This window comes from Triticum aestivum, chromosome 3B, assembly GCF_018294505.1.
Source record: "Triticum aestivum cultivar Chinese Spring chromosome 3B, IWGSC CS RefSeq v2.1, whole genome shotgun sequence".
Taxonomy (NCBI): domain Eukaryota; kingdom Viridiplantae; phylum Streptophyta; class Magnoliopsida; order Poales; family Poaceae; genus Triticum; species Triticum aestivum.
The window spans coordinates 799,900,422-799,911,384 of NC_057801.1; the positions used below are offsets into that span (position 1 = coordinate 799,900,422).

Consider the following 10,963-nt stretch of genomic DNA (forward strand, 5'->3'; position numbering starts at 1 on the left):
AGCATAGTCAATTTGAGTGACAAGGCAGTTGTGACAACATATCTCCACATATTTTACATCTTGGAAATGAATATGTTGTTTCACACACCCCAGCTCTATACAAAAATCCGAGTGAAGTGCATCCTAGGTCCTCGAACTATTCCGATGGTGTCACGTAGGTCCTCAAACTATGAAAAGTGTCATCTAGGTCCTCGAAAATCCTTAAAGTGTAATAGGTGTGTATATATGTGACACCTTTGAAATAGTTCAAGGACCTATGTGACACCTTTGAAATAGTTTGAGGACCAGGATAACACACATATTGTACTTTGAGGACCTGGATGACGCTTTTCATAGTTCGAGGACCTATGTGGCACCTCTGAAATAGTTCGAGGACCTATGATGCACTTCACTCCAAAAATCCCTATGTATGTGAACGCTTATCGGGTAAGCACTTTAAACTCTCGCAGCCATCAATATAGACGGTCTCCAGTGATGAGAAGTCTCCCTGACATGACTCTACTAGCCTCAACTGATCACAGAATCGAATATCAAGATGGCCAAGTTTATGAAGTTGCCCTGACAGGACTTCAAGTTTAGGGCAGTCCGTGATAATTATTGTCCTCACAGATGATGGGAGATCAATAATTTCTAGCAATCCTTCACAATATGCTATCCAAAGATATTCTAAACATGGTAGGGGATGATTCACTGTTGATGGCAATGAACCTGGTACAGTTGTGAATGCAGTAAATTTACTGCAAGATTCTGACAGCTCCAGGTTGTTCTGCTGTTCAAAATACTGGCTCCTTATTTGTTTATCCAGCTTTCCCCATATAAACTCAAGCTTAGGGCAACTCCAAATGTGTACTTCCTTGAGATACAAGGGAAAATCGAGAAGCTCTACCAAACTTTGACAACTTATTAGTGTTAAAGACTCGAGGCATGGTAGATAATGATTTCTTGCCAGAGAAGAGGGATCTCGTTCAATTGCAGAGGCACTAAGGCCACTAAAGGAGTCTGATAATGTCAAGTCATCCGGGTATTCAACATAACAATTCTTTTCAGTACTCTGCTTACCCCATATGAACTCAAGCTTACTGCATCTCTCAATATATATTTCCTTCAGTGATGAAGGAAGGCTGAAAATCTCGACCAAGTTTGGACAACTTTTTATTTCCAAAGATTCAAGACATGGTAGGAGCTGATTTCCTTCGTATACTACTTCTTCAAGAATCTTTGCAGATCCAGTAAGATTGTTGCAACAATGAATTATTAATCTGTTCAAGGATACCAAGCATTGAAGCTCTTTTAATGGCCAGTAGGTAAGCTCGTCACAAGAAATGATTTCCAGATAGCTAAGGTTTACAAAATATTTCCAGCTTGTGTGGAATAAATAGCTTCCACATAGCTCCATAGCTGCATGAGAAGATCTATGGTTCCATTTCCCCTTACCATCTACCTGTTGAACTGAACATTGCACGTGCGAGGGAGAATATGGTGTGATTTTCAATCTTGCACTGGAAAATGCAGTCATATATCTGGCCATGGATAACCAAATCAATGGCCTATCTTCTGGAAACACTAATACTCGAAGCCTTGGTGCTTCTAGAGTTGATAGCTCTGGACAATCTATAATATCGGCATTCTCAAGCAGTGGAAATGTTGGTTGTTCGCCATATCTTTCTTCTTTTTTTCCCCATCTGCTCAAACTCTTCAAACCATGTAACATGAGTTTCTTTAATGCTGGAAATGCTGAGTGTCCCTTGTTACCACCGCAGCTAGAAGATTCTCCAAGCATTGGTGGTTCTGGTAAGTTTGTCAACTTATTGCAACTCCCAATTGATAGTTCCTCCAGAAGGGGAAACAGCAATTGGTGTCCATGTCTTCCTTTTACTTCCCACCATCCATTCAAAATCTTCAAATCAAGTAACACAAGCTCCCTCAATTTTGGGAATGTTGAGGATGTGAAAGTGCCTCCATCACCGATGCATAGGCAGTGCAATCTGTCCATGCTCTCCAAATGAAGAACTTGAAGAGCTGGTAATTGCCACAGCTGGGGAAGTCTGTCGCACACTGTGCAACTGACTAGGCTCAACTTGACTAGGTCTTGCATCACACTCAGGTTCGCCATCCAAGTTGGAAACCTAATGCTTCTATAGGAATCCACCAGTAAAATCTGAAGACCACGGTTAGGAGTAAAAGCATCCAGCACCTTTTCATGAAAATCGACCTCACTGCAATCATTCTTCCATGCAAAAGATAGCTGAGTGAGGTCCTTTTTACCCCCATGGTTACCCGTTGTTATATCTGCTTCTGTTACATTTTCTAGATGGCATAGCGCTAGCTGACCTCGAAGGTTCATGTGCCTCAGTTCTCCAATGCTACTACAGCCAGAGCTACAGCCTACAACAAAATATGTCAGCGTCTGTAGGGAAGTTAACCATCCAAGATTTGGAGGCATGCGCTTTAAGGACAGACACCCATCAGTATATAGGTGCCGAAGGCCAGTCATGTACTTCATATCCTTTGGAAGTCCACTAAGACGTTCACATCCAGAAAGGTTCAACGTCCGTAGGTTATACATGATGCAGATTTCTTCAGGAAGTGCTTTGATATGACAATTGCCGGAGAGGTCGAGATACCTGAGGTGCTTCGGGTGCTTTGGTACAAATGGAAGCCCACTCGACCTGTAGTGACAGAGCTGCAGTGCTCGAAGACAAGTGCACTTCGATAAATGTCGTACCGAATTACTAGCATCAATACTGCCCAACATGGTCTGGATACCTGAACATGTTTCCTTCAGTGTAGCACTCAGGAAGGATCCAGGACCATGGGATGACAAGAACAAATGGCGAACAGTGTATGGCAAAATCTCCATATAGTTCAGCCTCTCCTCTATAGTAACACATTCTTTTCCCATCACAGACAGTGCAACATCATGCATAAGATCATGGACAGTACACTGTTCATATAGTCATATAGTTGGTTCCACTTCCATCCTGGTTTACATCTTGAAAGAATGACCTTGATTTGAGCAAATATTGCAAGCAAATCTTTTCTCAAATATTGCAAGCAAATCTTTTTTGTCCATCTTTACCAATTGATGGGCCTGAGCTGTTCCCATGATTTGAGCAACTCTGTCATCGCGAGTTGTCATCAATATTGCACTCTCAGAACCACCACACTGTTGAAGACAGTATTTTAGCTTTGCCCACTTATCAGCATCGCGATTCCATACATCATCCAGGACAAGGAGGTACCTCCTTCCACTGATTTCGTGCTGAAGCTTCTCCAGTGCCCTTTCACTGTCTTTCTCGGTCGACACACTGATCTTATTAGCAATGTCTGTAACATCAAAGTCATCCAAAACACACACCCACTTCCGGAGCTGGAAATGCTTTCGGGTATCAGGATCATTGTAAATGATCTGTGCAAAAGTGGTCTTCCCCAAGCCACCCATTCCAACAATTGGAAGGACCAACAGGTCCTTGTTTGTAGAATGGGCAAGCAACATGTCAACAATCTTCCACTTCTCTGCCTCTCTGCTGATAATATTCTCAGAGTCAATGATGATCGAATCTGTCTGCCGCCACTGCTTGGACGCTGGCATTTCCTGTCGGTATTTGAACCCAAAGGCATTCATCTCAGCAACGAGGACCTCGATGGTACGCACAATCTTGCGCAGCTTCTTGCCCATCCTGTAACGAAACAGCATAGGGCTGTGAGCCGGGCGGAGCATCACTGCATCGGTGCTGAATTTGTTGTCTTGCCCCTTCCTCTTCGCTTCACGGCGGAGCGCTTCATACTTGAGCTCATCGAAAACGTCATTGGCTTTGTACGCAGCAGCCTTGAGTGCTTTGAGCCAAGCACTCACCCCAGGCCGGTGAGTCCCCTGCTCCTCCGCGTCAGTTATGACGTCCAATATGGCCGGCAGCTTGCGCTCCAGAACTGCGAGCTGCTCCTCCATACCATCCATCTCCTGGTATTGCCATGAAGCTTGATGAAGTGATGAAGTGACAGCCAGTAGCCAGTACGCCCTGAATTTTCTCTTTTTTTTTTAACTTCTCTGATTCTTTAAAAGATTCGCTTCCAAACAAAACAGAGTAAACACAAGTGAGAGTGAAAGAAGTGATATTTTCTTGGAAGTCACAGTGACATTTGAGGCGGGAAGGAACCATCCCCTTATCTCAAACATGTCTCTTGACTTGAGTTGCTGTTTGAGTCACTCTACCGCTAGCTAGCTCCATTCTAAAGTACCTGATAAGATATTCTGAAAAGCAAGCAGTCAAACTTGCATAACTTTGACTAATGATATGTAAAAGAATTATTTCGGTTGGTCAAAAAATGATAACATCAGATTTTTCCTGAAGCTATTTTCATTAATGCGTTTTTAATTTTTTTTACTACCATATTCATATGAATACAATTGTCTTGTGTGCATATCTGTTAAATCATGTAGTATTTGGCAGTGAAACAAACAGTTGCTGCATTTGCGGGAAAGTTCAGCAATGTGCGGCTACGAACCAAACATGCCCGGAGTATCAAATTAGGACCCTCCCACCAACGACCACTGTCAAGTGCACTTTGATTGTAGATGATGATTGGGGCTAATTAATGCCCAGGTCCTTTTATTTTATCGGTAATGCGACACTAAATGGATAATTACTGTCTCCTAGAACAAAGTGTGCACGAAATACAGTCATCACCAGCTACTTAGGCAACATGTATCGAACTTTATGGATGATTTTCATGTACTGATTAGGCATCGCCTGCTTGCTCACATGCGAAGGTGCGCTAGAATTGATGGGAACAAACATTTGGCCCCTCTTTGACCGCAATGCAGATGCAGCAGCGAAGCGTTGTGGCATTTCCACAAACACCTTGTGGCCTCAAAGATGCCCCGGGCGATGAACCCAAACTTTTCAGCAGCGTTTTTTTTTTCTATATTCCTTTCATTATTACTTATATTTCTGAAGTGCAAAAAACATTACGTAAAATTTAAAAACGTTCATCTCTAGTTGAAAAACATGTTAATGCATTGTTAAAAAAGTGTTCATGCAACTTTTAGTAAATGTTGATAACATTCAAATAAATCCGTGACATTTAAGAAATGTTCCCGCATTTCAAAAAACGGGACATGGGCATTCCAAAAAAACACTTACACAACGTAAAAAGGTATTAAAATGATTTTTAAAAATCGTGTAATTCAAAAAAACATATGTGATATTTTCGAAAAATATCAGCTGTTTCCAAAAATCTGGTCATGACATTTTCTTCTGAATATTTATACAGTTTTAAAAATGTTAACGTAGTTGAATAAAATATTGCACAAAAAGTTTCAACTTGTATTTGAAAAAGTATTAGTCATGTATTTGAAAAATGTTAAACATGTATAGAAAATGCTTGATGTATATGAAAAAAACAGGCATGTATTAAAAAAACTAAAATGAAAATGAAAAACCAAACAAACTGGTATAAACATAGAAAATTGAAACCCAAAAGAAAACAGATGAAATTAAGACAGAAAACCATATAGACAGAAAAGAAAAAGAAAAGGGGGGGGGGGGGGGGGGAAGAAACCTGAAAAAAACAAAAAAAACACTGGAAGGTTGTCCATGTCGGTCTATAGAACCTTCCTAAAATCGTTTTAACCAGCCGGCCCACTACTAAGGAACGATCCCATGCGTGGAGGCGAGGCTACCATAGCTCTCGCCATAGGCGAGAAATACAGAAATAGCCAAGGAGGATCCTCTGGGCCCTTGGTAGGTTTAGGCTTCTATAGGCCCAGCTTGGCCAAAGTCATGTCCTCTCGCCGCCTAGGCCCCCTTCCTCTCTCTCCCGTCAAGTGGCATCGTTGGCGACAAGAGGAGTAGGGACCCGACCGTTTTGGTTTTTTTTTTTGTTCTCTTATGTTTTGTTTCCCTGGTGGTAGCAACAAGGTGGTGGCGTGGGCGAATTGTTGGAGTAAGGTCTCTGCGGCCTCTCATTATCTAGAAGATGTTAGATCCGACGCCAAGGAAGGGTCTGCGAGAGTTTACATCGCTAGATCCATTTGCTCTCTTCGGATATTGGTAGTTGGTTTGTGCTTCAAGGAGATCTATCTTCCTTCGTGTTGTCCTGTGGCATGATCAAGTTTCTTCAACTCTCTGTACCGGTGGTCACGAAGCATGTACTGCATTGGGTGATGCTTTAACCGATGTTTCTTCACCGATTTCTAGATCTCGTTTCAAATGCGAGTAGCTATTGTGGTCTTTAAAGCCTGGTTGGCGAGGGTGTTTGCATGTGTCCCTTTCATTTACTGCCAGTGGAATTTTTACTCTTCGATGGACGGCGTCTAATTAAGAAGATTGGTAAATTTCAATGTAACTTTATTTTCTACTACTATACTATTTATTCTGTGTCCGGTTGTGTTTTCCTATTGTACTATTTTTTTTGAGATAGCTATTTTTCCTGTTGATATAATGTGTCTCTTTGTTCTTCATAATTATCAGATTTTTTTTTTGAGTTGATCATAATTATCAGATGCAATCAACATGTTCCAGGAGCTTATAAAGTCAATTTGGCTCAAAACTGAAGTGATTCGATCTCAAAGAAGCTCGTAACAGCAGACAGCCAAAGCACAAGCATGAGCAGACCGAAGCAGCAAAGAGGCACAGGGCATGAGCAACAAGGAGCAAGCAAGCAAGCAGGCAGTGTCCATGGGAACGTTCTGGTTTCTATTACCGCGATTTCGAAGTTATTTCCCCCAAGACGACGCGTGCCGCCGACACCAGGCACAAGGGGGGAAATCACTCGGCGCCGACAGGAGGCGCTCTTATTACATTGATCGGTCGGTCGATGGCACGAACACCAGCGCATTTCATTTGGGTTTTACACCGAGAGAGGCGTCTGAGCAGCAGCTTTCCTCACAAGCTGGACAGGTACGCCTGCCACCCTTGGACGCGGTACTCCCTGGCCGTCTGCTCGGGGTCGCTCGCCTTGATGATCCCGCGCCCCACAATGATTATATCGCTGCCTCTGTCGTTTATCACCTGTAGGAGGACACAGCCAGGTTGCAGGTGAGACGCAACATCAGATAACAGGCAGACTGCAACAGTAGAGAAGAACAAACAGGAAACAAAGCATTTGTTCTCAACCTATGTGGTGCATATTAAACATTCTCCCAAGGAAAATGTTATCCGCGTGAGCATGAGAAAAAGTATAGTTATGCAACTGTAGTAAGATAGCTAACATACTCTCGATTATCTCAACCTCATACAATACTCCATACCAGCACACACTATTTCCAGAAAATTATCAACAACTGACAGATATTGGTACATATGGCCAGCATATAATCCAAAGACAAATGTCACTTTCAGGCTTTGCAAGTTATTATATTTAACCAGCAGATGGCACAATAACGAAATTCTGGTGCAGCATGGTACATACATAAGTAATACTGCCAAGTCAAAAGCTCTACAGAAACTTGAATGCATTAACATATGTGAAGAAAGCACTTTGTAATGACAAGAGTTGAACTCACAGAATAAGGAGTGGTGTACTGTTGCCCAAGAGCATCTCCTCCAGAAACCATCTGCACTCCAGGGGTGGCATGGATGAACGCTGGGCTTGATGGTGCCACAGACCACGATGCGGGATTTACTGATATAAATCCAATCACAAAATCAGAATGTTGCTCGGCAATCTTTACAGCTGCTGCAGTGTAATCTCCTTGAGCAAGGTTACCAGCTGAGCTCATTTCAGCGAGTAAAAGTAGGCCTCTTCCTTTCGGTAAACCCTTCAATATCACAACACATAAGTTATAGCGAGCACTACAACACACAAGCTATTCAAAGCTGCAACATTAACTTTATAATATTTACTGTTTTTAGGACATTTAAAGTGTACTATACCTTAAGCTTCAAGCCATCAACAATTCCAGGCCCAGGAATTACATGGGCGTTAACAATATCAGCCCATTCCAATATGCGGAATATTCCTCTGAAATAAAGTTAAAAGAAATTCTAAGCATACTGCATATATATGCAAACAGAAAGAGAAGATAGTTTATAGTGCCCTTTCTCACCCTTCATATTGCATAGTTACTGTGTTGCCAATGTCAGCAAACTTGCGGTCTTCGAAGATCAAAAAGTTGTGCTTCTCAGCAATCTTTAAAAAAAGTAAAGAGATCCATTATATAAAGAACGCGACATTAAAAAGTCCCAGGTAGAATAATAACTTTTGCAACCTGGACAGCGATTGACATATATTGTTATAGTAGAAAACAGCTCTAGTAATTAATAATACAAATTCAGGTCCTAGTCAATAAATAGATAAAACAAAACCAGATCTAAGAAAGTGAGTAAACTGCCTTTGGTATCATAGTGGTCACAGGTCGATTGTTTCCAAATGAGAGAAAAATGGAGGACATTAGAATAACAGTAAATAATGGATTAAACAAACGAGCCTCTAATAAATACACAAATCAAACATGCTCCCTAACAGAATAGTATGGAGAAAGGAATTCCATTCTGGTAGACATGAAGATGCTACATCAGATTACTGACAAACGAAGTGAGAAGACTATTGCGGACACTGGCATTTTACTAGTAAACACAAAGATCCAAAGATACCATCTGAGAGAGAGAAGCATTATTATCATTCCAAATAAAAGATGGGATTGCATCATCAGAGAGCATACCGAGCGAAGCTTGGCGCCAAAGTCAGGTGTAAAATCTGACAAGATATCGACATGGGTTTTCAGCATGCAAATCTCAGAGCCAACCTGCATAAAAATTATAGAAAGATGGGTTAAACCCTGTGTTAAGGATAGGTTCTGGTGATGTCACTACACATCAGCATCCAAGCGCAGAAAACATCATACAAAATGCAACTGAAAATGTTGTTATGATGTCACCAGTCGTGCAACAAGTCAATGCATTCACTCCTGAAGGACTGCAGTCATGCACGCACACCTAATAGATATGTTTCCTACCTAATTCAGGAGACTCTGCTAACTAACACAAGTCCTGTCTTAAATTAACAAATTCCGGAAATGGCCATGTCTATTCTAGGATTCCATCCCAAAAGATAATTTAACTTGCTGAAGCAAAGGTGCTGAAATCTAGCCCCAAGAATTGGCCTACACAAATACTCAACAAACTGTACTGTCATACCTTGCTGAAATGGTCAATTCTGCCAATGTCAGAAAGCATAATTATATAACTTGCTCATTTAGAAGTGCCTAAATCTAACCCATCAACTGACTAACACCAATATACAACAAATCGTACTGCGGTATACCTTTTCGGCAAGCTCGAGGAGCTCCTTGGCTGTGCCAACATCCGCAGAGACGCAGAGGTTGCTCTGCTTGGCCTCCATCACCTCGAACAGCTTCTTCCCCATGGGGTTCTTGGCCAAGGCCGCCCTCTCAGGGAACCCCTTCCTGACCACCTTGGGCTTTGCGGCGCCTGGCACGGTGACCTTCCTGTTGGCATCTAAAAACTGCTTCACCTCGGCGGCCTTCTCCTCGGTGACCTTCCCGTGCTTCAGCAGCACGGCGAGCACCTCGGTGAGGGTCATGAGCGAGTGCAGCGTGATCCCGTTCGCCGCGAGGTTCTCCCTGCCGCCCTGCTCGCGGTCAACGACGACGAACGCGTCGGCGACGACGAGCCCCTCGGCGCGGAGCGGCGCGGCGGTCTCGAGCACGGAGGCGCCGCTGGTGACGAGGTCCTCGATGATGAGGACCGTGTCCCCCGCGCGGAAGGCGCCCTCGATGGCCTTGGCGGTGCCGTGGGTCTTGACCTCCTTGCGGCGCATGAGCATGGGGAGGCCGCGGTCGACGGAGAGCACGGAGGCGATGGGGAGCGCCGTGTAGGGCACCCCGCAGAGGATGGCGTAGGGGCGGGTGGCCGGGAGGGAGGAGAGGAGGGCGGCGATGGCGGCGAGCAGGCGCGGGTGCGAGACGAGCGCGCGCAGGTCGAGGTAGATCGGGGAGGTGATGCCGGATTTCAGCACGAAGGAGCCGAGCTTGACCGCCTCGATGGCGTGCAGGTCGAGGATGAGGGCCTCCAGCGCGGCGGCGTCCATGGCGGCGGCGGCGGGTGGGGCGGCGGCTAGGGTTTTGGGCGGGGTTTGGGGTGGGTGGGGTGGGGAGGGGATGGGGACACGGCGGCGGGGGACGGAGGAATGGAAAGGGGAGGTCGGGGACGAAGGAAATTTATTGACCGGCCGAGCCGAGTATCAACGTCGCGTCATCACTGTCGAGTCTTCAATTCCATATCCCAAACGGATGAGATTGGGAAACGCTTAACGCGGCCGTGTAACTTTATTTTTCAGTTGGGTTTCATGGCATTCAAAGGAGAAAAAAATCCCCACTCTCTCAAACTTCCTTTGCTAGTAGTAGTACAATTTTTTTGGGTTTTCTGGTGTGTTGAACACTTTAATCTAATGCTTGGCGTTAATGAGTTTGCAGTCTCTGTTTCTAGGAGTTCTTGGGTTTAAAAGAGTTTGCTCTGCGAAGGCGGAGGCCCAGGGGCGACATCGAGGCGTGCAAAAAGCGGATACAGGAGGGAGAAGAGGACTTCGGCACCCTCAAAATTTTGAATGTATTTTCTTTTTCTTGTAAGGATGTGTTTGTAAAGACACGTGGAACTTGATACATGGCTTTAGCCTTTTTGCTAAAAGGAAAAATAAAAAGGCCAATAAAATCGTTGTCACATTGCAATCCACAACTCCCCTTCGCCTTCAACGTCTAGTTGCTATGACCAGTATAGCCTGCAATCTCACGTGTCACCTTGCCATCCCGCCTCAACCAACTGTCACACACCGCATGTCTCTGTCACCCATCCCCTCTAACCGTGTTGAACCCCGACCATTTCTCACTTACCAACTAAAACCCTAACCCTAACCCTTGAATTGCAAATGCAAAGTTTTCTCCTATCCCCGCATCGGCGTCACCTTCTAAAACCACACGATAATCTCCATTAAAAAAAATCCA

The 10,963-nt window shown here is 44.0% G+C and overlaps 1 protein-coding gene and 1 pseudogene across 1 annotated transcript; both read right to left on the minus strand.

The window, feature by feature from the left end:
- Positions 1-403: 403 nt before the first annotated feature.
- On the minus strand, positions 404-4,850 carry LOC123067945 (putative disease resistance protein RGA4; annotated as a pseudogene).
- Positions 4,851-6,675: 1,825 nt separating this feature from the next.
- LOC123072523 (uridine 5'-monophosphate synthase) lies at positions 6,676-10,119 on the minus strand. The gene is made up of 6 exons (XM_044496097.1): positions 9,268-10,119; positions 8,666-8,749; positions 8,051-8,133; positions 7,878-7,965; positions 7,508-7,762; positions 6,676-7,013 (listed from the first exon to the last, which is right to left on the minus strand). Exons 1-6 carry the CDS (start codon positions 10,051-10,053, stop codon positions 6,888-6,890), a joined length of 1,422 nt encoding a protein of 473 aa, XP_044352032.1. The 5' UTR covers positions 10,054-10,119; the 3' UTR covers positions 6,676-6,887.
- Between the last annotated feature and the right edge of the window lie 844 nt (positions 10,120-10,963).

Excerpts from the sequence above, each read along its gene's own strand:
- LOC123072523 (XM_044496097.1), bottom strand. The coding sequence starts at position 10,053 with ATGGACGCCGCCGCGCTGGAGGCCCTCATCCTCGACCTGCACGCCATC. Across the intron at positions 8,134-8,665 it reads TTGGCGCCAAGCTTCGCTCG|ATTGCTGAGAAGCACAACTT; the intron begins GTATGCTCTCTG and ends CTTTTTTTAAAG. Across the intron at positions 7,014-7,507 it reads AGTACACCACTCCTTATTCT|GTGATAAACGACAGAGGCAG; the intron begins GTGAGTTCAACT and ends GTCCTCCTACAG.